This window comes from Anthonomus grandis, unplaced genomic scaffold (assembly GCF_022605725.1).
Source record: "Anthonomus grandis grandis unplaced genomic scaffold, icAntGran1.3 ctg00000184.1___fragment_3, whole genome shotgun sequence".
NCBI lineage: Eukaryota > Metazoa > Arthropoda > Insecta > Coleoptera > Curculionidae > Anthonomus > Anthonomus grandis.
Genome location: NW_026088439.1, coordinates 91,930 through 119,600, shown reverse-complemented (window position 1 = coordinate 119,600; position 27,671 = coordinate 91,930). Strand labels below are relative to the sequence as shown.

Here is a 27,671-nt window from a genome sequence, read left to right as displayed (position 1 = left end):
ACATTTAAATCGTTTGTGTTTATGTAAATACGGCTTACATGGGGATGGACGTACCAAGATTTTCAGTATTAAAAATTAGAAGTAGAACAGAGATAAAGTGACTCCTTTGATTTCTCATATGAATACTTAAATTTCAACGAAATTCAAATTTGGCGCCGGCATGGCCACACCTACTCACAAACCTGATTGGTCAATCATTGTAACGTAATTCCTAACCTAACAAATTTGGTTTGAGTAGGGCATTAAAAACATACCCCATTTATTATAATTTAATTTTCTCATACTGCACCAATAAAACTAATTAAATATAAATATGACGCAAATTTCGCAATGTTTTAACAGTCTCGCCCAATATCTCAACACTCCCGTTGGCAAAATAACCAAGCAAGAGCAAGTAAGTTCTTATGATAGTAATTCCTTGCTATTACCATTAACCTTTCCATAATAATTATTTCAGTTGTATGTAAGAACAAACCGAAACCATACTGTGGCAGGCACTATCAACATTATATTTACATTATTAAAAGAGTCGAAATCAACTTTGGGGGGAAAGGATCCTATAGAAGAAGCACTTATTCATCAGTGGCTCGACTACGCTCTTGTTTACGGAGTTAATGCTAATAATAATCAGAGTATTCAATCACTGTTACAGGTAGGTCCTCAAAATATATCTAGCATTATATATAGTTGCTTGTAAAGTAGTGTTTGTTTGTCACTCGAACTAAGTCTTCTAAATCAGTGGACCATTTCAAGTTAGCTTTAGATCTTCACATCCAGAGCAACTTAAACTTTCGGGACCAAAAAAACACCTATGATTTAATTCCTGACTGTTCAAATGATGGTTTCACCTATATGTTAACTTTCAGTGAGAACATCTGTGTTTTACTTAGTGTTTTTTTAACTATGACACTATTTTGCCTTAGCATTTTATAGTGTGATTGTTCTCTTCCAAGCAGTTGGAGTCTTTTTTCAAGAATTTGAAATTGTGTTATATTTGTCTGAAACATTCAGTATGTTACAAATAAAATTATTGTACATACTTACCATTAATACTAGCATGTATATATTGAATATTACATTCCTATAATAAAACTTGCAAGATCAATAGTTCCTCTACTTTGGAGTTGTAGAATAACAAACCCAGGTTCATCCATAAAGAATGGATGAGATAAGTTTTTTTTTTTTAATAAATAAGAAAAGATCGAACGAGAAAAAAAAAATAAATAAGAAATCAATACCCTCCCTACATTGTGTTTTGTAACAGAATCACTCTCTCTTTTACTTACCTCGGATGCGCTTGACAAGACAAAATTAAGGAAACTTGAATTGGAATTAGGATGGTATTAAAGAAAATACAGTCTTGATAATACACCTACTTAGTTTATTTATGTAAAAAAAATAATGCCGTACTCAGCCTGGAATTCACAAGGGGAAAGAGCACGGCAGAGAAACCCTTGATCTCAATTCCCTAAAAATCGAATCATGCTGAGTAATAAGTTCTGTCTTCGGTTACAAAAAAAAAATAGATAATTTATTTACTGTTCCTGTCTAATTCCTCATACATACTATTCATTCAAAACTGAAGAGAGTTGGGTTAGTTATCCAGCCATCACTAGAAGGTACTGAGGTCCCATACGGGAGGCTATTACCAGCTATTACCAACCCTGTGTCTCTACTTTCTTGACGCTTCGACCTGAACCTTACCTGTCTGTTTCCGCGTCGTTTAGTGTTTAGTTTAGTTTAGTTTGGATTTTTGTTTGAGTTATAAGGGTAAGCGTGCTCCGAGGCTTTTCAAAAAACAGATTTTTTTATAGTGCCAAAGTACATCTTAGCTTAAAAATAACATTTTTTGCAGCTTATGGAATTAAGCGACAGAGATATATGTATAAGCCATACGTGCTATAAGCCATAAGTGTTTTTTTCATCTGTATAAGATCTACTCTTGTTATAAGGTTAAATTTGATCTCCAATTATTATTTTTTAAGGTTTTATATTTCAAAATATGGGTTCCTATATATTTTTGTTGCAGAATATATATTTCTTATGTTTGTTATATTATTCTTTAATAGATAATGTCTAAGAAATTGATTGCTATGCCTTTTATTTGTATTTGTCCTAAAAAGAAATTGCTCTCCTTTCTTAGAACAACTTTTTTGTTTTAATCGTTTGGAATACGAAGTTTTGCGTTTTTTTAAAATTTTTATCAAATATTTACAGACTAACCGAAATACTTGCAATATATAATAATTGGGGTGTAATAATAATATAAATTCGAAAAGGAACCAGGCGCCAAATAATTACTTTTTAACTTGTTAATTAGTATTTGTTCAAATGAATAGTTTAAAACTCTTCCTTAATAATCTTTAATATATGTACCAAAGATTATTTAGAAATTTTCAAGCTTTTATTTAAACAAATAAATACTTTAAATATTTTTTTTTGTAAATTAAAAATTGTGCTTGGTTCTTTTTCGGCTAACACACTCCAATTATAAAAAAAATACACTAAAAAAATTACTTTTAACCCTTAAATTCAATACTTATTACACGAAATAAAGGAAAATATATTTTATTTAAAGTATAAATTACCACCTAAATAGATTCTTTATTACACTAATAAAAATAATTTTAACCCTAGGTAAGTTAAATTTACCATTTTTTATAACTCAATTAACCATAAATTAAGTGTACTTTTTTATTTTTTTAAAATATATTTAACCCGAAATAAATATTTTAAGCACCTGTGTAAATTTAATTTAAACCAAAGTGGGTGATTAAATTTTACTTTTATTTAAATACATTTGACACTCAAAATATACTTTTAACAATACGGAAGGGGTTTTTTAAATTTTATTTTTGTTCGTTTATTAACACGCTAAATTGGGTAAAATAAATGTTTTTTTTAAAATAAGAACAACCACTTTTCACCACTTTTTGCCAGTGGTTATTTTAACACGCACTAGTGTGGACCTATATAGACCACTTTTGCGTGTTAAAATTAACATTCGATTTTTTACAGTGTATAATTTAAAAATAGGTGGTTTTCTTCAGAGTGTTTTGGTCTGATACCTGTCAGTTAAATAAGATTCTAAAAGAAATGTATATTCTTTTGATTAAAATCATCGTGACTCTATAATTAATTAAATGAAAACCTATGGATTATTGAATTGTCACCTCTTGTATCCTTTTTTAGCAACTCGATGGGATATTGGCTACAAAAACCTATTTGGTGGGCAACAGGCTTACTATAGCAGATGCATTTCTCTATTATGTACTTTTAAATATCATGGTAAGTAATTTTATATATTATTATTATTATAATTTAAACAATATTTAATTTTCAGACAAATTTGACTTACCTAGAGAAAGAAAAGTACATAAATGTATCCAGATGGTTTGACAACATTCAACAGGACGCACAACTGAGACAAAAAAACGGTATGGTCAATTTCAGTACCATTTACTTGGCTAATTTAGTGCCGGTGCGCCATTAAGAATTTACTACTACTTAACTATTTATTTTCTATTTTAGTAAATATACAATTTTTATACTCACTTGGGTTATTTTCTTTAAAAAAAAAAACACCCATAAAGAAATATTAACTTTATTATTAAAATGAAAAGCTATTTTACAACAAAATACCCTACGAATATAATACAAAAATATGAATTGCAAATTTTAAATATAAATCACATAATAATAATAATTAAGAAATTACCAATGTTGTTGCTAATCAATGTATGGCTTCAATTGAAAGATAAAAAAATTCATAGACATATTACAGTAGCAAGGGCGAATTTCTAATTTCTTTCTTAAAAAGAAAAGGTATCCAACTAATATAACTGAGGCTTATGTACGTTATGTTTTGATACAAACTAAATGATTTTTTAAGGAACAAAACCAAAGAAAATGTCTCTATAAGCACCACTTAATTGCAACAAAAATGTGATCAAAATAAGACAAGCGCTGTGTATAGGAGAGTAATTTAAGACTGAATATAAATTATCACTGAGAAGAGCTTACAATCCTTTTAGTATATATCGTCTCTACAATGTTAGAAAAGCGGTTTTCTTTACTGTGAAAAATTGCAATTATTTGATTTAATAGCAAAGAGCTAATGAGTTCTTCTGATTCTGAAAGTAGATTGGAGTTACCTCAAACCAAATCTTTCCCCCCATTATTTTTTTTTAATAAAGAAACCTGTTTACTAGCAAAGTTTATTTAAATTCACCAGAATACTACTAGGAAAATAATACTATATACAATATTAATGTTAAAAAAAACTCTTTAAGCTCTCAGAATATGAACATGATAGTATAAATAAACATCCTAAAACGTCTAATCGACCTTGACCACACTGTAAATCTTCCGAATGAACCAGAACGAAGCAAAGAACCCAATGGTGCCCGTAAGTAAATTAAACAAAAACACCATGATCAGCGTGTAACCGAAGTATAAAAATGTTGAGGCGGCATCCTCGATTTGCGATTTCGTGTAGAAGTAGTGGCAGCAATACAAAAACAAATAAACCGCTGTAAAACCCGAGGTCAAATAAGACCTCCACCACCAATGATAATCCTCGGCGCACAAGTGGAAGTAGCACAACAGCACAGTGGTTTCCGCACAAGTGATCACTAAGATTATAAAAACCAGAAAGAGAAACCCGAACATGTAGTACATCTGAGAGGACCAGAGGGAGTTAAGTATGAAAAACAGCTGAATGAATATACAGCCGAACGGCAAAACCCCTCCCATAACAATCCCGGGGATCGCTTGAGTATAAACCGACTGTTCGGGGATCAACCGCGGTATCTGATTGGTCCTCACGGGGTGTTCGATGGCGCGCTTCCTAAACCCGATAAAAGCCCCGACAAACGTTAGGGGTACGGACACCAACCACCACAAGGCCAACAAACCGACCAAAGTACTGAACGGTATCGCCGCGGAACTACCTTTGGCCCACAGGACCAAATTCATGACGAAGAATAGTGCGAAAACGATCCCCGGTGCGAGCATCGATGTCAGCAGCACGTTCGATTTCCACTTTTCGCCTCCGAAACTTTTGTAGATGCGAGCGGACACGTATCCGGCGGGCGAGCCGAGCAGCACGTACAGGACCATCGCGCAGGTCATGAGGGCCCCCCGATTCGCCGGGCTGAGGAACCCGAGACAGGCGAACGCGAGGGTCACGAGGGTCATGAAGAAAACTTGGACCCCGGACCCCAAGAGGACCGAGAGGAGCATTCCTTTGCGTGGGGGTCGGAACACGTCGCCGTGCACCAGTTTCCAACCGAATTCCTCCTGAAAAATAAAAGGGGGTTAGTTAGTCGAGACGCTAATTATTTCGATCGATGGTATATTAATGATTACAACCATACATTATGATAATTTACAATTTGGAAAGTTGCCAATGATTTTAGGGTCATCATCGCTTATCTAATTCAAGGGTCGATGATATAAGCATCTACTGTTCAATAATCTACTGGTCTGATGATGTAAGTAGCAGTGAACTTTTCCCTGACAGTTATAATGTATACATACAGATGTGACCGAAGATTTAATGCAGTTGGTCTATCGAGGGGTTGTGGTGCATTGTTGGCACTTCGCTCCTTAAAAACCGAGATTATTGATGTTAGTAGCCTTTTCTCCATATTTAACTTAATTGACATAGTAGGTTGCAACAAGTGTTACTTTAATGATCATTTTATAGTTTACATTGTTATTTACATTCCGCCCCAAATACCTAGCTTAATCTTTGAACAATATATATGAGCCCTGTCTCAGTGAAATTGGCCCAACTATCAAAACTAGGATTTTTTATGAAATTTGACATATTAGCGAAAACGTATTAAAAACCAGTGGCGAAGCGTGCGAGTAGACAAGGTAGACACTGTCTACCCAAAATTATCCAGTTATTTGTCATTAATTTATTACGTAATTATTTCATGTAATTGTTGAATTAAAATTTAAAAAAAATAACACAGAACGTAGTCGCTCTCCATAAGTCCTTACTATTATTATATAGTATCTAAACGGCTATATTATCTATCTATCTATAATATCTAAGGCGCGCCCCGCCTGACGCACCAATTAAAATAAAAATGCAGGGCTGACACCCAATTAATGTATACGAGCCCCAGGAAGACACATTGATATTTGTCTTCCGAAATTTGGAGCATCTAATCGAACCATATACGCATCAAGCAGGTGACAGAGGTCCGGCCGTATCAGTATTCAGCCTATTACGTATGCAAAATTTACTCGCGGGAAAAACATTCGAGCTTTTGTCTATCGAAGTCGACCAGCTATTTTATTATGCGGTTGAGGGTTATTGCTTATGGACGCGCTTGATCTGGTCGGCCGCAATATCTTCAGTTTTGTTTTTTGATCAATCTGCATTTGGCATTTGATGCGGACGCGTGCTATAGTAATTTAATAATAAGTACTTTTATTTTTGGGTGTACAGAAAAGGTTTTTTTAGTGGATATTTTAGTGGTTGTTTATGAACGACTGTTCGATATTGGCAATTGTATTTTAGTTGTGTTTTTATTTTTCTTTAATTTATTTTAAAATATTGGATATTATGGATTTATAAGTTATGGTTATACCTATGTTGTTTTTTTATCTATCTTTTTATGCTAGTAGTAATTATTTTTTTCTTTTTTATATCACTATATAATTTTTCTCTTTGAGTTAATATTTCATGCGCTTTCATTCTCTATTTCATTAAAGTGAATAATATTGAATACACATTTTTTTCTAATTAACGATTTTTATTGTTTGTCTACCCGAAGAGAAAGTTCACGCTTCGCCACTGTTAAAAACTAAAAGGTATTTCTGATAACATATGATCTTTTTATTTAATATTAGCTTAAAATACTACATGTTTTATAACTGAGGAAAAATATCTTACAAAAATTCAAAAAATCTGTCGATCAATAAAAATCAACAAAACCCAATAGCAGCAAATTACCACTGCGTTACATCGCCTTTTCGACTGATTATTGCTTTGATACGTCTTAACATAGTGTCAACTAATGTTTGACAGTCATCTGGTGTAAAACTGTTCCAAATTTCTTGGAGACGGGTTCGCAATTCTGGAACGGTTCTTGCGGGAGTCGATCTGAGCTTCTTCTTCATGATATGCCACAAGGTTTCAATCGTCCACTCCAAAACTGGAATTATGTTTTCTAACATCCAATCTTTTACTTTTTTAGCCGTATGGCAAGCGGCACCATCTTGTTGGAAGACACATTCGATATTGTTTAAACGCATTTGTTCAATTTTCAAGCACATTAATGTACTTATCAGCAGGGCCAACTTCACTGAGACAGGTCTCATAGATATATGCTTTATGGTTACAGAAATGTTCTTGTAATGGCTGATTTTAATGTGCCATCTTTTGATACTGATCAATCTAATAACAACGATCAAAGCTTGAAATCATTTGAAGGCTTTGTTGGCTTGAAGCAATTGAACTCTGTGGAACAATGAGCTGGTAACCCATGACAATACACCCTTATTGGTTGAGGATACTCATCATCCTGCACTGGCAATGATTTTTGACTGGAGCTCAGTAATTTTCCAAAAAGTAGTTCATGTAAATCCTATAATTTTAGAACTGATTTTCCCTCTCTTTATGCATCACTATATACACTAGCCATTCTTGGATACTTCGAACGATGTAAATATCGCTTGAGCTCTATTTAAATAGTTCCACTGTGGTATTCCTCTAAACCTAAACTTAAAGAGAAATACTATCAGGCTTATAGAAGATCAAGTAGTAATTAACATCTTACTGAATTTAAAAGGCTCAGATAGATACTTGCTACAAATCCTACATAACTGATGTTCAAGACAACATATCTCTCAAAATCCCACATTATTTTGGTCTTATGTGCAAACAAAAAAGGGTTGTTCGAGAATACTAGGTAAAATGCATGGGGGTCCAGGAAGGTATGAAAGTCCAGAGCAGATTGTTGATGCGTTTGCATCGTATTACCGAAGTGTGTATGCCCTTAATGATAATGATTCTCTGTCATTTAATCCGGATGTTTACGACTACACAATAGCTGATTGCACCTTACATATTGCAGAGTTCTCTGATTTGGAGATTGAGGATGCCCTTAAAAAAATTTAAGAACAAGCGCAGCTCGGGTCATGATCATATACCCTGTTTCTTGCTGAGGGATTGTTGTGCCATTTTCTGTAGATGTCCCCTTGGATTTCTCTTCAATTTATCTTTGAAGACCTGCACTTTTCCTTCCTGTTGGAAGCTGGCTAGGGTGTGTCCAATATTTAAAAAGGGGGAGATTGCTGACATTGTCAACTACAGGCCAATTTCTGTTCTTTGCAAAAGGCATTTGAAAGGGTCCTGTACGACCGCATCTTTCCCGCGGTTCACCGACTTATTACCGCACAGCAGCATGGCTTTATGCCTCAGCGTTCTTCAATGTCTAATCTGCTTTAACTGACCCAGTTCTTGACTTACTTCAATCGTAAGTAATGTATACGGACTTCTCAAAGGCTTTTGATCGGATTGAGATCATTTCGTTGCGTTTCAAAAGCTATGCGCTTTTGGTTTTAGTAAATCTCTTATCCTATTTTTTAAATCGTACCTTTCATCACGACATACAATGGTTTTAAATCGAACCTGTATGTGGCGTCACCTGGAGTTCCCCAAGGGTCAAACATAGGACCATTGTTGTTCTTGCTTTTCATTATTAATGAAATTTTGCTGATGACTTTAAATTGTACAGAGGAATTGACAGTCTTGATAATGTTTTTCTCCTGCATGAATGGTGTGTAACCAACAAACTGGAATTAAATATTTCTAAGTGTAAAGTGGCGACATTTACTGGAAAGAGTAAACCACTGTTTTACAAAATATATAACATTGATCACGCAAATCTAGTACGTTGCAAAAGTATCATCTTTGACACTCAATGAACCTTTATTCCACACATTCCACGTTTTAGGGTTCATAATGAGAATATAGAGAATAGCATTTGCTATAATCAATTCTCTTTAAATAACATTTTGCTATGACAGTTTAACATTGATTCACTAGACTTCAGAAGATCTCTTATATCTCTTAATTTTCTTTATAAACTCCTTCATAACGAAGTTTATTCTTCTTATTTATTATCGATGTTAAGCTTTTGGATACCACGCATTAATTCGCGACTTTCCACAACTTTCTATAATAGGGCTTCTAGAACCAGTGTCGCTAGAAAATCACCTTTGTATTTGTACTCTTAAACAACTAGGTATTAGTATATTTTTTTTTGTTTTCTTTCTTGTAATTGCAGTTTTTATTAGTTTTACTCTCATAGATTAAATATTTTTCTGTAATTGAATTCTTATAACGAAATATAGCAATTTTTATTACTTTTAAATGCTTCCTATTTAGTTTTCTAACAATTATAAATATTTAATTTGCACGTTTTCAATTAGTTAAATCAGTACCTAATTTAATTTAAGTTTATATTAAATATAAATAAAATAAAACTTATTTGCTTTCCAAACCTAGATCAATGGGTCTCAATTAAAGTAAGGCCTTTCCGAGTAATTGAAGAATAACATATAGTTTGAACTTACCTGTGCATCTTCGCCGTTGTCTATTTGATTATAACGTGCGATATCCTTGTACAAAGTCCTCAACAAGATCATCGCGACCATTCCAGATAAAAACAGCACGATAACCAGGGAGTTTAGGATACTGAACCACTGGATGTTGGTGTAAGGCATCGATTCCAAAATATAGTCCCATCTCGAAGACCACTTTACGTTATTGTTTTCTAAGAAGGTTACCGAGTAGGTGTACGTTATTTCGAACTTCTCGTTCTTTCCGAGGGGCTTCAATGGAAAACGTAGAGGTTCCGGGTTCTGAAGGTTACATTTGGCACTGTAAAACAACAACAGATCAAATTAAAATTAATTATTTTGATATACCTACGGCAATTATTAAACATTCCAACCTTAGAAAATTAGTTTTAGAGTTCCTTAGAGAAACAGCTGTAGAGATTGATTTTATTTAGACACATCAAGTACGAATTCTTGTTTAAATAGGCCAATAATACAAATTTGTCAAAGATTTTGATTTTTTTTTCTCATCTGTCAATTAAGATGATTTTTTTGTTTTTTGTACAGTCAAAGGTTTAATAATTGAAGACCTTGGTGCAAGAACCGGGCAAGTCCATTTTCCTCATAAAAGGAGTTAAACATATCAACCCATATAAATTAAAATTGCGCGTCTTTTGGTGCAAGAATCAGGCATGTTCCTGGCATATAGTGAAAGATATAAAGGCAAAGGACTTGCCCGTTTAACGATTTGGATCAAGAAACAGGCAAGTCCAGGAGTTGCCTGATTATTGCACCAAATTTCGTATAGTGGTGGGGACTTGCTTGCGTGAGAATGTGACACAGCTGGAACCGCCGCGCCGCTCTAACCGGTTTAGTATGCTTTTGGCTCATTCATCGTTAGTTAATTTATAGTTTATCTTTAAAGTACGTGTCTAGCTTTTAAATAGGCCATGTCGGAGCAAGATTCAGAGTCGGAACCTTTTCAAAGTTCGGGAAGTGAATATGTTCCAACTGAAGCAGGTGAACCTGGAACACATAGGGGGATACGTAAAACTAAATTACGTGTCCGGAAACAACCACAAAAGGCAGAAAATGTTAAAAAAGGTCGAAAACGTCCAAGGTGTGAATATGAACAGGGCCAGTAATGTTCGTAAAATTTCAAGGGCTAATGTCATCTCCACATCTCATACTGCTAAAAAAGTCGTGCCGAAAAGAGTTATTGTGTTTGTCCACGACGGTGCTTTTTAAATATATCTCAGCAAATCAGGCAATCGGTTTTAGAAACTTTTAATAAACTAGCAGATAAGGAGAAACAAGACTTATATTTAGCGGGGCTAATTTCGTCAAAACTGATAGCCCGTAAGCGTCCAAGGACCGGTGAAGGAACGCAAAAATCTGTTTCTTATACATTTAAGGTAGGTAAAACTGCAAAATTTAAATAGATTTTACGATATTAAGATTTATCAAACATTTTTTCTATTTTTATGTATATACAGTAAATTTAGAACCTCCTTGGATACATGTTTCCATACTCTCCATAATATTGCTCACACTACAAATACTAGAGAACTATACTCTATTTCAGAAGTGTGCAGAGCAATAAAACCTCATTAGGTATGCAAAAGTGTTACCTGGTGATCCACCAATATTTTATGCCACTACCTTAGTTGGGTATTAGTTTCAATGTAAAATTCTTTCTTTTGGTTGATTGCAGGTAGTGCCACCCGGTTTTGGGTCAATTTATGAGTTTTGCCCATTGTTACCCACTGATAAACATTGAAAACGGTTCGCCAAAGGCGTGCAACTGGGACTTGTTTTTTACCTTATAATTAATGTACTTAAATGCTATTTTATTTTAGAAAGTTACTTTTGTTTAAATGGAATAATATATTTTTTTCACAAATTTATTGAACATAAGAGTTTTTTATCTCATCAAGATAAAAAACTTTCTTTTGCTCCCTGCGGTACTGCTTGATACTTCTCAAGTATTGTCGTCTCCAACAAACAATTTCGTCGCTCTCCAGTAAAAGTGCTTTGCGGTTATGCTTTTCCCAGGCAAAATCCATATTTTTTAAAGTTTTCCATAAAAGTTTTCTACTTATCAACGGAATACTGTCATCTCGGCCAAGCTCCATTAAAATTTTGTCTAGGGTGGGTATTTCCTTTTTAAAATAAAAAGAGTGAACTTTTCTTCGAATTATACATTTAGCATTTTCATCAAGGACTTTTGTAGGTCGTCCTGGCTTTTGCTTGGGAGATTCCACTTGACCTGCTACTTTTCTTTCCCGCAACAATTTGAAAATGGTGGACTTTCCAATTCCACTCATTCGAGAACATTTTTCAACAATTTCTTGCACAGTAAAACTAGGGTAATCGTGTTTTATGCAATCATGTACATTTAAAATAAAAACTTTTTCACTCAGCGATAGTGGAGAATTTTTAGTACATCTTTTCGTTGGACTGAATACCTCCATTTTTTAAATATTGGGATAATAATATTGTGATTACACTACAGCGTAGCAGTGACTACTAACGTTTAAAATATGATTTAAAAGTATTTATAGTCTGTATATATTACCTGACTCCATTTTTGCATGTTACAAAGCGTTAAAAGATAGGTACCTATACAAAAGGATTAAAAGTATTTATTTAGTATTTAATCTCTTTCAAAATAAAGGCATTTAATCCGTGAAAATTAAATTCATAAATATTATAAGTACCTGCGCCTATGAACTACCACGAAATGTAGCCAAACAGAACGGAATTCCCCAGTTTATTGCTCTATACACTTCTGAAATAGAGTATAACTCGTTCATTTTTTTTTGCAGATACGAGTGGGCTCCGAAGAATATCAAGTGTGCAGAAAAGCTTTTATGGCCATTTATGGCATCACCAAACATCGAGTGGACCGATTAGCTTCTCGTTTAACGAGAAACATAACACCGTCAGCTGATAAGAGAGGAAAGCACGAAAATCGTCCTAATAAAATACCCTGTCAAATAAAAACGCAAATAGATAACCACATAAAAAGTTTCCCCAGAAGAAGTTCTCACTACAGCCGAGAAAAAAATGATGGGAAGTACTACTTACCTTCAGATTTGAATATTACAAAGATGCATATGATGTATCTAAAAAAATATGAGCCAGGTGTTTATCAATGTCTTGCCAGCGGCGAACACTGTCAACCAGAGGTCACATATGACTTTTACTACCGCCACTTTACATCGAACTATAATATCAGCTTTGGTGTGCCCCGGTCCGACACATGCCAAACCTGCGATCGCTTAGTTAACCAAATAGCTGGGAAGGCTAATAATGAAAACAAAGTAGCTTTGTAAACTGAGAAGACCGTCCATTTAAGTAAGGCAGAAGTATTTTACACAAATCTTAAACAAAAAAGTGCACTTGCCAAGGAGGATCCTAATGTGGAGACGTTATGCTTTGACTACCAACAAAATTTGCCACTTCCGCATATACCAGCCGGAAATGTATTCTATAAAAGGCAACTATGGGAGTACAACTTTTGCATTTTTTCAGCAAAAACAGGCATTTCCACGTTCTATATGTATGATGAAGCTACTGGAAAGAAAGGTTCCAATGAAGTTATCAGCTTTTTACAACATTATATCCAAACTTACCTTCCTCTGGAACTTACAGAGCTAAATATATTCTCTGATAATGTTTTGCGCAGAATAAAAACCAAACTCTCGTAAAATATTTATACACTTTAACTAACATAGAGTCAAATAATATTACCCAAGTGGTCCATCAATATCCAGAGCCAGGACATAGTTTTCTGCCCTGTGACCGTTCCTTTGGGTCAATTGAAAAAAATAAAAGAAAGAGGGAAAGAATATACACTGCAGAAGAATGGAGAAACCTAGTTAAAGAAACATCTAAAATCTTCAAGGTGATAAACGTCAATCAAAAAATGATTTATAATTACACAGAACATTTTAAAGCCCTATTCAAAGGATTTAATGGCACTAACAAGGAGAAGTTTGCAATTTCCACATACAGAGTTTTAAAATACATTAGAAATAATAGCTTTATTCAATGCTCAGCCTCTGCTGGAGTTACTATTTGTTTAACTTTTACTCTGATCAAGACCGACCCACCAAGTCAGGTATTAAATGCCAACCGAAAATTGTTATAAAAATTTTCTATTAATAAACGATAAAAAAGTAAAGGATTGCAAGAGTTTGGTCCAAAAATATGTCCCAGCCGCTTATCAAGATTTTTATAAGACTCTTTTCGGAGATTTGGCTACAGACCAACCTGAAGAGGATCCACCCAAAACCGCTGAGGAGAATGAAGGATATATATGAAACTGATTCCTCACTAATTTAAGAATGAAACACTGTTAATTTTTAAAAACAATAAACATTTTTTCAAAATATTATTGGTTTTTTAATATTTTGGTGCAAGAAACAAGCAAGTCCAAATTTTCAAAATATTTTTAAAACATGTAGACGGCACAAATTGTACTTATTTTTCATAATAAACTAACGCATTATGCCTAGTTTATATAAATTCAATTAATTTATGTATTTACTTAAATTTATTTTCAGATAGGAAAGTTTTTTTTCATTTTCCCAACATTTACGAAATGTGGACTTGCCCGGTTCTTGCACCAAGGTCTTCAATTATAGAATAATTAATCTAGGAAATGTATATTATTATAACACAATAAATCCGTTAATAAACACTTTATATTGTATTCTATTAGAATTGATTACTTACGCTCTATGGTCAATGCTCCTTGGAATAACCTTAACAGAGATGATTCTTCCTCCGTTACTCCCGAATTTGCTTCCCCACTCCTCTTTCTGTCCAGAATGATATGATATAACCAAATCAACATGGTTAAAAATATAAAACGCGTCCTCCTGTCCGATTTCCGGTACGCACGTCGTCCTTTTGTTCATCGTATAACAGCCCATTTGAAAACCAGTGCTGCAATACACCCTATTATCTTTGGTATCGAAGCAACTTGTTACTGGCATATTATCGACGATCCAATGATGTTTATAGTTGAGACTTATTGCTTTTCTCATGGTGGATAATAGACGGTTGTCGCCATTGGTGCTACCGTCGTATTTTTTTGTGCACACTTCCACGCAAGTTTCGTTTTTCATGAATTCGATTTTGTACGGAGACGGTCTGATACGTTCGCCAAACACTACTTGGCCCAAGTTTTCCACCGGGGATTTGGAATCGTCATCGGGGAGACAAAAGTCGAAGTAACTGTATTCGTAAGGGATCGCGCTCTCTTCTGTATTGAGGCGATTCACATAAAGTTTTACATCAGACTAAAAATTTAATAAAATTTCCTCTTTTACTGGTTACAATAAATGAGCAAAATTTAGTTTGTTTTCTTATATATACCATTAAAACCTGATTTAGTAGTGTTATAGGTTTAACCGAGAATTGAACACAGTGAGGGAATATTTAAGATTTTTTGAGGAAATTACTAAACAAATATTGTTGTCTTAATATCAAATCAGTTTTAAATCTATGGCGTCCCTTACTACAAAAGCTATAATATATTGCTGCTTTAAAGGTCAAATGATCAAAACGGCATAAACTTCTAAACTAGCTTAAGAAGCAACTTTTTGAAACTATTAGATGTTTTGTATATAATACCTCAATTTACCTATTTCTAAGACCACCTTGGTTAAGTATTACACTTACTGAGATTGGTAAAATGTACAATTACCTGAAATCAGCAGTCTGAAATTAATAAATACCTTGAAAATATTTTGTTTTAGAGTCAGAAAATTACTTCTCAGTAAAGTGTACTGAAACTTAGATTAGATTATACAGACAAGTACTTATTCTTAGATTTTCTTATGAACTAAACCTAGATCTACTAATGTTGAATATATCAAAGTGCTCACAATGTTTATATTGATCTTCTGTTAACCATTCAGGCTAAAAAATAAATATCAGGTTCGACAGTTAGGTATATGAAGAAGAGGATAATTGTAAGCTGATAAGATTATGTGGATATGGATCTTTGAAAGTGATTTTTAAAAAATATGTATTAACAAAGTATTTTGAATTGTTCCTGGTACCTAGAAATGTTCAACTGTTATACCTATTGAAACAGTAACAAGACCAGTGTTGTACCCTGAATATAGAGCAATAAATGCAGTAGGGGAATTGTGCCTGAGACGGCATAGAAGCAATTTTACGGATAATACACATCGTCTGACGACAATGTTCATAATTTTCGGTGCACGTGGTCTTACATGCGCTTCTGAGAAAATTTAGTTCGTTTATGAACGAGAAGGTAGGCTTAATTTTCCGTTACGGTGAGTAATGACTTTTCTACTTAGAATCGTATATATGTTTGTAACTCTAAGAATTTTTAATTTCCTATGAAAAAAAATATCTACCATCATTAGTTTATAAAATATCTATCTACGTGGTATTAAATATTTACCTAAACCATAATTGGTCAGTTGGCATATAGGTGCATAGTACCATTTTACCCTTATTATTTGTTAATATTATAGGTTCAATTTTTGTCCCTGGTAAGTTTTTTTTTAATATTTGGAAGTGACTAACTACCTAGTGAATGATAAATTTAATTTTTTAGATTTGAGATTTATAGGTAAAAGACTCGTATTATTTAAATATTAAGGTATTCTTTTTTTATAGATTTGCTGGCAACAACGGTGGGTAAATACGTTCGAAAATCAGCGCGACAAAGTTGGAGTGAAGAAAATATGACCCAAGCACTAGAGGCAGTTAAAAATCGACGAATGGGATGGCTTTTAGCTTCTAAGACGTTCAATTTGCCCCACACTACGCTTAGAAGAAGAGCTAAGAATGATCGAGGAGCCATTAAAGGATACTTAGGAGGACATGTCCCAACTTTCAATGCTGAGTTATAGAAAATGAGTTGGTTAGTTATATAAAGGAGTTAGAAGTACGTTTCTTTGGTATTACAACTGAGGATATTCACAAGCTTGCTTATGAAATTGCCGAGGCAAAGAAAATTCCCCATAGGTTCTCAAAAGAAAAAAAAGCGGCCGATTGGGATTGGCTCCATTTCACTGCGTACACCAGAGGCAACATCTGCTGCACGAGCTCGTTCGTTTAATAAAGCACAAATTAAAATATGGATGAATCTGGGTTGTCGACAGTTCCTTCAAGAAATATTAAAATTCTTGCTACAAAAGGCAGAAAGCAGGTGGGCATACTGACAGAACGAGGTCAGCATCTCAAAATTGCATGCTGCTTTAATGCTGTTGGGACTTACATTCCATCTGTGTTACTCTTTCCTAGAAAAAAACATGAAGAATGAGTTGATGGACCACGGTCCACAGGGAGCTTTAGGTTTAGCACAGGAAAGTGGTTGGATGACTGGAGAAAGTTTCCTAAAATAGCTAAAACACTTTGACAAATATGCCAGACCATCTCCTACAAATAAAATTCTTCTCCTGTTAGATGGACATAGCAGCCACAAAAATTATGCGGCTCTAACATATGCCAAAGAAAACGGCATCATCGTATTTTGCTTTCCGCCTCACTGCACCCACAGCGGGTACAGCCGTTAGACGTGTGTTTTTTTTGGATCACTTACAACATATTATAACCAAGAATTATCCCGTTGGCTTAAATCTCATCCGGGAAGAACGGTTACCCATTTTCAAATCGGTGGTATTTTAAGAGAAGCCTACAACAAGGCCGCCACTATAGGAAATGCTGTTAATGCATTCAGTAAGACTGGCATATATATATCCGTTCAATAAAGACATTTTTCCAGACTGGATGTTTCAACCAGCAGTATTAAGGGGAAATACAGAAGATAATACACAAGGGACTAAAAATCCTCAAATTTCTGGAGCTGACATTATACACATGCTGCAGGAACCTCAACACAGAAACCCGCAAAAATGTCAATAAAAGATATTTCTCCACTTCCTGTTGCTCCTTCGATATTAAAAAGTAGAAAGCCGAGAAAGGGAGGAAAATATGGCGTGCTTAATACAACACCTGAAATTGAACGTGCCAAAGCAGCGATTGTCGAAAAAGAAGCAGCAATCTTGAGAAAATCGGCTAGAGCAGCAAAAAGAAAATTACCTGTCATCGATGAAGAACCTGAAAATGTTCAAGTCGCTGCTGACGACGAAGATGACCTTTATTGCAATGAATTATATTCGCTGTCAATAATGTGCAAGGTGGTGCCATTCTGAATGCGCTGGAGTTAGCAGAAGGGTAAAAATATTTATATGCGATCTATGCAAATAAAATATGAAGATACCGTTTTATATCATGAAAGTATTTTGTAGTTAAGTTTTCGCTTTTAAAAAATTTGCATTTGGTCTTTTTTTGCCTGTATTTTACACGATATTTTTCATTACACAGGTATAAATAATATTACTAATAAAGAATTAGGTTTTATAATTTTTAAGGATTTTCATTTATATTGGCTAGGGTGAGATGACATAGTAGTATGCCATCTTACCCTAAGCTGTTGGAGTGAGATGGCATAGCGGCACATTTTTTTAAATATCTAGAAAAAAATATCTATTCGAATTAAAGACATTTTAACTGGCTATAAGCAAAGAACCTAATATGAAATAAAAGCTAACTTGTGTTTTTTCAACAATATATTTTAATTTTCCAAAATTATCTCTGTCAACCAAAAAGTATGCCATCTCAGGCACAATTCCCCTACTGGACTATGAAAAAGGTTTAGAATTAGTTGTTAATTGATCAATTACTCATTTTTCTTGATAAACACAATATAATAATTTAGGAACAGTTGGAATATAGAAAAAAAACATTTGTAATTTTTACTGTCATCATGGAAAGTTGTATATATTGATCTTTTTTAACATTAAAAATGGCATTTCTGGTGAGGTTTTAAAATTACATAGACTGAGCAAGGGGTCTTTATTAGCTTATTTTTTTGTTAACTTTATCAAATGAATATGAACAAAAATGTGCTGAGCAAGTAATTGAGCTTGTTGAATTGAAGTAGTTAGGACTGATGTGAGTTAAATCTGTCTTTACAACATGAATATGCAGAAGGAAAAATAGCAAAACAAATGGCTTTTTTGTTTCGATTAAACATCAAAGTCTTACAATCTACAAATCAATAGATACCACTCATTTCAACTACTGTAGAACTATGTTCAGTTTCCTAAACATGAGAAAACTGAGAGTAACTGTAGTTACCTAAACATGAGAAACTGCAAAACCTTTATATAAAAGCTGTATTACTTTGCAAAAGGAGAACACTAATTAGAACTATGCTGCATACTCTCAACATATAGTAAGTTATGTGAGATTTATAAATTAATAAACAATATGATGCTTTCTTATTTGACGAATGAAATTACACCTAAGCATTATTTGTACCCCAATTGTAAGAGCTTCTTTTTGCTAATAAAGAGTTTGATATACACGTTCCACTAAAGCAAAAACACAACTTCCTGGAAGTCTTGATTTTTTTAAAGAATTCCTTCAGTAATCAGGATTGTGATGCAATTCTCTTTCATATCACTATACTAGGAGTTAAATGATAATTTTCAACTCTCAATTCTATGATGAGAGATGATATGATAATAATTAATTGGATAGTCCTACCTCCTTATTATACTCTAAACTATGCAAGTTGCTTAAAAAGTTACCGATAAGCGATATTGTGAAATACTTCTATTGACTCCCATTTAGACAATAGATCTATTATGACTATGCACAGTTAATACTTAATTTTGTTATTGGGAAACAAACTTCCTTAAACTCATAAAAAATGATCATGTTCTACTCACTTTACAAGTGGGTTGTTCATCCTTCTTCTTACAATAGTTGACCGGAGCCAATCCAGGCAAATAAAAACATTCTATGCAAATTAGATTGGCAAAAACTAATGCTACCGCTGGTCTAATCTTCATTTTATCGAAGATCCTCTAGTCCATTTGTATCAGAAAAAAAAACTAACGTGAATTTGAAAACTACCACGTATATTTTGGAAACGTCACCTCTTTAGTTATACAAAAAAAACTTTTATCACTGATACAGACAACAGTGGATTTGTGCTATTCAAAGATAAAAAAAAATCACGGTTATTTCTCAATATTTATATTAGTTTTACGTTATAAATAATGCAAATAACCGCCGGCTTGTTACTAAAATTAACTGATTTCGTAAAAAATCATGTTTACAATTGAAAAAATCGAGATTTGCCTCAGAGAGCCCCCCTTTGCTAAAAACAGTTTGACAAGTCTTTGACGTTCGGGTGACATATGTCGTATGATAGGTTATGTCACAGAACACAAATATAGTTAAGTTATATAGGGTTATGTTCAGGTTCATGTATACTGAAGCCCAATTCACAAGTAGGTGCAACTGGTATATAAATTTCAAAATTAGTTCGAGATACATGACGTTTATTGGAGGGCGCTTCACAAGAATTTCTCTCTCTTAACATGTGCAACCGGCATTTCTCAAAAGTTCTCTCTATGGTGGCGTAATGACTAATGTCCGTTCTGCATATTATTTACTTGCTGTGACCACACTTCTTTTCTTCTTCGTAAAAAATGAGCGCGCGAGACGTAGAAGAGACTGCGGAGCTACAACCCGAAGAAGAAGTGGGAGAAGAAGAAGAAGATCATCATAAACAACAACAAGAACAGGATAATACAGAAAATAATTGTAATGAAATATTTTCCTGTTTATATTGTGAATACGAAACGGAAATTCTTGATGAGTTGGACGAGCACTTTTTCAGCCATGACGAAGCTCTTCACGAAGAGAGTCTAATAGAAGCTGAGAGGGGCATTGTACCTACAGAAGAGGAGGATATACCAGAGGTGAGGAAGAGTGAGATGTCGTTAGTAAGGTTATGTTTTTATTAGTAGTAATAGTAGTAGTAGTAGTAGTAATTATTAATAATAATATACATACAATGCATTATTACAAGTCAAGTCACTTACTTACAAATAAAGATAAAATACAAATTAACAAGTTTTGCCCAAAAGCATGATAAAATATAACATCTAATCACAATATTTGCACTAAACCTAAAACACTTAACATACATTCTTATTTAAACAATATTAACATATAAGATTAAAATTAAAATTGGGATGAGAAGTACTCCTCAAAAGATGCATTTTTATTTGTTTTTTAAACTGCGGAAGGCTAGGAGATTTAATGTTTGTTGGAAGACAATTATAAAATTTTGGTGCAAAATCTGGTTCCATTTCTTGATCTCTCAAGCCGGCTAAACTCAGGCACTAGCTCATTACAATTCCTAGTTTCATAATTATGAAAATGTAGGTGGGTTCTATAGTGATCCAGATTTTGGTGAACACACAACAGGCACTGCATAATGTACACGGACGGCAAAGTTAATATTTTAAGCTTCCGAAAAGATTCCCTACAGTCATCTCGGTAACCCTGACCAGTCACAATACAAATACACTTTCTTTGCAGCCCAAATACTTTATCTATATGGCAGGAATGACCCCATGTCAGTGTGGCATAAGTTAGCTGTGAGTGAAAACTACTATGATATGCTGTAAGTAAGACCTGCAAGGAAGTAATTCCCACTAGATTTCTAAAGAGGAATAACAGACTGGACAGTTTACTAGACAGTTTGACTATATGTTGTTCCCAAGTCAATCCTGGATCAAGGTGAACACCAAGAAACTTAGCCTCATCTGAACAGCTTCCAAAAGCAGGATGCTCAGTCAATGTATTGTGCCGCAAAGTAAAATTAAGTGTTTGTGACTTTGAACTATTGAGAGAAAGACGATTTGCCAAGAACCATTGAAAGAGGTTATTCTCCGGGGTCTGGAGATCTAAATTAATGATATTTGAAGGGTGATAACTTTGATAGTAAGTTGTGTCGTCAGCAAACAGAACAGTGCTAACAGAGCCCCCCTGTGAAAAGGCCAGATCATTTATAAATAAATAAATAAATAAATATGCCTTTCATTTTTAAAATTACATAAACATGTCTGAGAAAAAAAAACATTATTAAAAAGCTGAAAAAAAAAAACATTATTAAAAAAAAAGTAGCATAAACCACTGGCGCAGTCTAGCTTTAAAGAGCTACTCTACTGAACCAGAAGCTATACTTTACCATCAGTAAATAAATTAGGTAGTTAAAAAAAAAAATTATCGTAGGCAAATTAATTAGTAAATTACAAGAAATTATTAATTAAATATTACAATTAGAAGAAACTAGAAGAAACTTGCATAACAAACATTAAATTTGCCAGAAAAATTGCACAAATAACAAAAGCCACTAAAAAAAATCTCCATTGGTTTGCAAATTAAATAGATGTTCCTTGAATTTTATTTTAAAAGATTGAATTGATAAATTAATTAGGTTTGTTGGTACTTTATTTAAAATATTTGCTGCATTATAAGAATATGACCTCTGAAACATGGCACTATGATGAAGTGGAACCGTAATTCTTTTAGAAAACCTTATATTTAAACCATGAACAGTGTCCCGAAAAATTAGTCTTTCTTTAAGGGAGACAGGGGAAGATGTGTCATTAATTATTTTCAATAAAAACACTGCAAAATGTAATATCCTGCGCATATCCATTTTAAGCCATCTAATATCTCTATATAAATAAGATACATGGTCAAATTTTCGGAGTCCATAAACAAATCGAACGCAAGCATTTTGGACCCTTTGAATTCTTACCCGTCTTTCCAAATCTAGACAAAACCCATAAACTACGTCAGCCTAATTAAAATGAGACAGTACAAGGGATTCACATAATTGTTTTCTTAACTTTACATTTAACATATGGCGGTTATTATACAATGTTTTCAGGGACATAAAAGTTCTTTGAAAATTTTTTTTAAGGTGTTCCTTAAATCTTAATTGTTCATCCAAAATAACCCCCAAGTTTTTACCGTTGTTTACAAATTCCAATCTTGTATTATCGAAATTAATATTTATATTAGATTTTAAAAACTCTGTTTGATTTTTGTTACCAAATATCATAAGCTGGGACTTATTAGGATTTAATTTTAAATTGTGATTTTTTGAGTTTAAGCCTAGTGCTTGCAGGTCTTCATTTATGAGTGATTCGGCCTCTTTATAGTCGCTGTAATCAAAACAATAATAAATTTGCGTATCATCAGCAAATGCCTGAAGCTTACAATATTTAAGCGATTTTAAAACATTTGAGGTATACATTATAAAAAGCAAAGGACCCAAAATAGAACCCTGCGGTACTCCACAACTAATACTTACTTGTTCAGACTTTCTGTTATCGAAAAAAATCGTTTGATATCTATTAGACAAATAGGATTTTAAAAGCAAATAGGAGTTATTATTAAAACCGTAATACTTAAGCTTAGCGCACAACAAATTATGGTTAATGGTGTCAAACGCCTTAGAATAATCCAACAGCACTAAAACGGTATGCATGTTTTTATCACAAGCTCTAAATAAGTCATCAGTTACATTACAAAGTGCTACCGAAGTGTTAAAATGTTTCCTAAACCCACATTGTGAATTTGGTATTATTTCATTAGATAAGCAATAGTTATATATCTGATTATAAAGAATTCTTTCAAAAATTTTCGAAACGGCAGGCAAAATACTTATAATGCGAATGTCATTAAGAGTTGTAGGAGTAGACATTTTAGGCAAAGGTTTTCCCATTGAAGTTTTCCATTGATCAGGAAAGTAACTTATCTCTATGCAACAATTTATAATGTGGGTTAAGTACAAGTCAACAAAGGGGCTACAATACTTAAGCATTAATGAAGAAATTTCATCGGTACCTATCGCAATTGTTTTTATATTATTTAAAATTTTGTTAACCTCATCCGGACTCGTTAAATGGAAACTAAACATATTCGCATCTCTATAAAAGTTATTATTATAATAAGACGTTTTTTCCTCACAGCCTGGATTGACTTGCGCGGTTAAGTCAAAAAAATTACTTATCTCATTGAGATCAGAGAGAAACGACGGAATTAGACCATCCTTATTCTTACAAATATTAAAACTTTTTAGTGCATTCCACAGCTGACTCGGTTCTCTTTTATTTAAAAAAAGTGAATCGATATACTTCCTCTTCTCTCTCCGAACCCGAGACAAAGTAAAATTTCTTAAACCTTTGTAAGTATTCCAATCTTCCAATAGTTTTGACTGTTTGAATATACGCAAGGCATCGTCCCTTTGTCTCATAAAGATTTTTAGGTTTTCTGTGAGCCATGGTGCTTTAGGCTTAGTAATGCGAGATTCTCGGACAGGCGCATGCCTATCGAAAAGGGTTAAAATAAAATTATTAAACATAGATATCTTCATATTAATGTCATTTTCGTAAAAAATATTATCCCACGGCAAATTGTGCATGTCTGCATTGAAATTGTATACATTAAAATTTTTAAAACAACGTATTTATGTAGATAAGAAATAGTATGGGTCCCAAGACAGACCCCTGTGGAACTCTATATTTCAAAAATACTCGAATATTTCAAAGGCTTAATATCAGACTTATTCTGATTAAAGACAACAAACTGAACTCTATTCGACAGGTATGACTCAAGCATCTTAATTGCTTCCCGGTGAAAATTGTAGGCTTCCAGTTTTTTTAGAAGAATGCTATGTGTGACACAGTCAAAAGCCTTTGTGAGATCCAGGAACGAGGCCAAGGTATCAAGAAACCTTTCAAATCCTTCCAGGATATTACTTGTAAAATGGTCTATAGCCAAAGTTGTTGTCCCGTTTTTCCTGAAGCCAAATTGAGTTACTGCAAAGAGCTGGTTTGACTCAAAATAGTCATTAATCTGGTTTTTTAAGATTCGTTCATGCACTTTAGACAGAATAGGTAAGAGGGAGATGGGACGATAACTATTGTAGTCATCAGCAGATCCTTTACCTTTAAAAAGAGGTACAACTTTTGCAGTTTTAAATGCTGCTGGAAAAATGCCAGTGAGTATTGAGTGGTTGATTAATTTAGTTAAGGGAATGATAATTTCATTTTGTATAGCTTTGATAATTTTTGTGTTCATTCCATCAGAGTCTTTACTGTGGCTGTTTTTGAATTCATCAATGGCTTCCATGACCTCATTAGGGCTAGCTGTTCTAAACCTGAAGGGTAATAAGTTGGTATGTGGAATGGAGTTCAGATATACTTGAAAAGTTTGGTCAGTATGTTCAAGTTTACTTAATTCTTTCTCAGCGATGGAACAAAAATGATGATTAAAACTAGTTGCATTAAGTGATGAGCTTTTTTTTGATAAATTTTGATTTTTATTATTTATAATGCTCCACATAGCCTGCTGGCGCTTACTTGAATTCATAATAAAATCATCATTTGATTTAATTTTAGCATTTTTAGTTGCATGTCTATACCTTTTCCTATAATCAGATAACATTTCTTTTGGCAAGAGAATGGGGTCTCTTTTATGTAATGATACAAGGAACCTTAGCCTCTCCCGCATATCTTTCAAACAAAACATCTGTGATAGTAATTTATTATCAACAACTTGAGGGCAACTTACAAATTTATAAATACTACAGCCATTATTTTTTGCTAAACTGACTTACACGAGAAGTTTTGGGAGTGCCGGAAGGTATATTGCAGGCTCCAAGGAGCTTATAATATATTTGAGGGAGCATAGTTTGGTTTCTGGGCATGCTTGGGCAACGTCTCCCCCTTTGGCTGCCCAAATAATTGCTGTCCTGAAGATTCTGATGGGACCAAAGAGGGCCAAAGGCGTATCGAAGCTTTGGCAAGGAACACCCGGTATTTTAGAACAAGGTTGAACCAAATCGTGGTGATTATTCATGGGAATGAGGACTCACCCGTGGTGCCAATTTTGGTTTATTTGTACTCGAAAATCGCTGGTATGGTGAGAACTTTGATAAAAGAGAAAATTGCTACTGTGGGAGTGGGATATCCTGACACCCCATTGTATGAGGGACGAATTAGGATTTGTTTGTCAGCAGGGCATACGAAGGAGCAGCTTGATTATGCTCTGGAGGTGATTGAAAAAGTTGCTGATGAAATTGGGTTGAAGTATTCCAGGAAACCCAAGGATATGGTACCAATTGATTATGATAAAATCAAGGTTTATCAGGATTAATTTAGTTTACACCAAATATGAAGTCAGAAGAACACAATGCAGCTTTATTGCCTTATTAGCTTATACAACACTGAATTTATTTATTTTTTTACACATTTAGGTGGTGATAGTTGGTTCAAACAGTATATTATGTTAGTATTTTTTTTTTAATCTGTTGCCAAATAATATTTTACTATACTTGTCTTAGTCTGTTATAGTTATAATTACAAGCAAAAAATTCCTATTGAATATACCTCTTACTTTGTTAAAAAAAAAAAAAAAAAAAAAAAAAACTTTGTTCTTTTTTGCAGGTTAACGAATTAAGCTTAAGGTTTCATGAAGAACAAGCAAAACTTATAAAATCATACATCTTTGTCTGTCCATATGAAGAATGTGAATATGAAACCGATAAAAGGAAGACTATGAGCAGACATTTCTTGATACATTGTGTATCCCCGGAAGTTTTCTTGTACTCTTGTTCACAATGCTTCTATACCACCAGGAGAAGAAACGATATGCCCAAACATTTGCTTACCCACTGCAAAAAGTCTGAAGGTATGAGGTATATAAATATATAGACAGTATAATATTATTGCAAACCATTTGTTTTTTAGCACTTCTCTTTGGTTGTCCTGAATGCTTGTACACAACAAAACGAAAAGGTGATCTTCGGGCTCATCTGATTTGCCATTCAAAGTCTTTAGACGATTTAGTTACCTGTCATGTTTGCGGCTATACTTGTCGCAGGATATCGGATCTGAGGAAGCACATGATTGTTCACAAATCGGAGGAGGATCGCGAAAGAGCGGCGTTTAATTGTACCAAATGTGGATACAGTTCAAAAAGGTGAGTTTATTGAAAGGAAAATTTGTATGAAAGCAGGAAAATGTTCAACCATTTACTGACAAATCTGAAAACACTGGACTCCTTGAAGACCTTTCGACACTTAGAATTTTATTATTGGAAGGGCTTTTTATAGTATGGAAAAATCCTATCAGGATGCACTTCAAAATTTGCTTTTATCGTGATATTTGTCTTTAATCTAAAATTATGTCTTGTATCAATATTTGTATTTTTTAATTCTTTATATTTAAAATGTTTTTTTACTTATTTGTGGTTTCGCATGTAATGGCTTCAGTGCACCATTTTTCCATTTGCTGGTGCATAATCCTGAATTATTTCTTTTTTTTTAGACTAAACGACCTCAATAAACACGTCATTTTACACAGCGACCGTAACGTTAAAGGGGTCTTAAAATGCCTAAACTGTCCATATACGACCACCGACAACTCGATTTTCGCCAAACACATTTTAAATTTATGCAATTACGTGGAAAATGGCGCTGCTATCCTGGACAATGCTGATCAGCAATACGTCGTGTTGGACGAAGATAACTTCGCTTTGTTCAATAGTGCGTATAACGAAGAGGGGGCTTGTTTAGCGGAGTCAGATACAGTTTTTGTGAACCAAAAATCCTCCCAAACGACAACGAGAATTAAATCCCATTTGAAAAGGACGAGGGATGAACAAGAGAGTGAACCTTCCGAAGCGGGTAAAGTTTTAGTTTTGACAAGGTTTAATGAAGGACAGGAGAATGTTATTGTTTAGATAAAGTGTTATTAGAAATAAATTTTGTTGACCCACTAAATGTGTTTTACTTAATTATTATTATTACTTGTAGATATCTAATATGACCCTTGAAAAATCCGTGAGTGTCGTTCGAAGCAAAAGTTGTTGATAATACGACCTGGTTGGTTCATATAAAGCTCCTTAACTCCTATTTAGTTGACCGCTCTCAGTTTGTTCGAAACCGAGATCTATATATTCTGTTCAACTGCGTGTCAGTTGATGCGCTATTATTATCAGACAACTTAAAGGATTAGCAGTTGGTAATCCTTAAATTTAAATTACAAGCTAATTAGTATAATAATCATGAAAAATAAAATTAAAGAACAAAAAAAAAGAACTCTAAAAACACTCAAAAGGTATTCTGATGCACTTATACAGCGCTAAGA

At 33.8% G+C, this 27,671-nt stretch overlaps 3 protein-coding genes across 3 annotated transcripts; 2 read left to right on the top strand and 1 right to left on the bottom strand.

Annotated features, from left to right (window-relative positions):
* The first annotated feature begins 124 nt into the window (after window positions 1–124).
* Window positions 125–3,554, top strand: LOC126749525 (eukaryotic translation elongation factor 1 epsilon-1-like). The gene is made up of 4 exons (XM_050459225.1): window positions 125–394; window positions 458–652; window positions 3,193–3,288; window positions 3,344–3,554. Exons 1-4 carry the CDS (start codon window positions 314–316, stop codon window positions 3,491–3,493), a joined length of 522 nt encoding a protein of 173 aa, XP_050315182.1. The 5' UTR covers window positions 125–313; the 3' UTR covers window positions 3,494–3,554.
* Window positions 3,555–3,588: 34 nt separating this feature from the next.
* LOC126749518 (transmembrane 9 superfamily member 2-like) lies at window positions 3,589–19,843 on the bottom strand. Its single transcript, XM_050459215.1, has 4 exons — window positions 19,377–19,843; window positions 14,329–14,897; window positions 9,601–9,907; window positions 3,589–5,301 (listed from the first exon to the last, which is right to left on the bottom strand). The coding sequence occupies exons 1-4, from the start codon at window positions 19,497–19,499 to the stop codon at window positions 4,339–4,341; spliced, it is 1,962 nt and encodes a 653-aa protein (XP_050315172.1). The 5' UTR covers window positions 19,500–19,843; the 3' UTR covers window positions 3,589–4,338.
* Window positions 19,844–20,083: 240 nt separating this feature from the next.
* Window positions 20,084–27,304, top strand: LOC126749519 (zinc finger Y-chromosomal protein-like). Its single transcript, XM_050459216.1, has 4 exons — window positions 20,084–20,417; window positions 25,968–26,211; window positions 26,271–26,502; window positions 26,850–27,304. Exons 1-4 carry the CDS (start codon window positions 20,145–20,147, stop codon window positions 27,262–27,264), a joined length of 1,164 nt encoding a protein of 387 aa, XP_050315173.1. The 5' UTR covers window positions 20,084–20,144; the 3' UTR covers window positions 27,265–27,304.
* The last annotated feature ends 367 nt before the right edge of the window (window positions 27,305–27,671 follow it).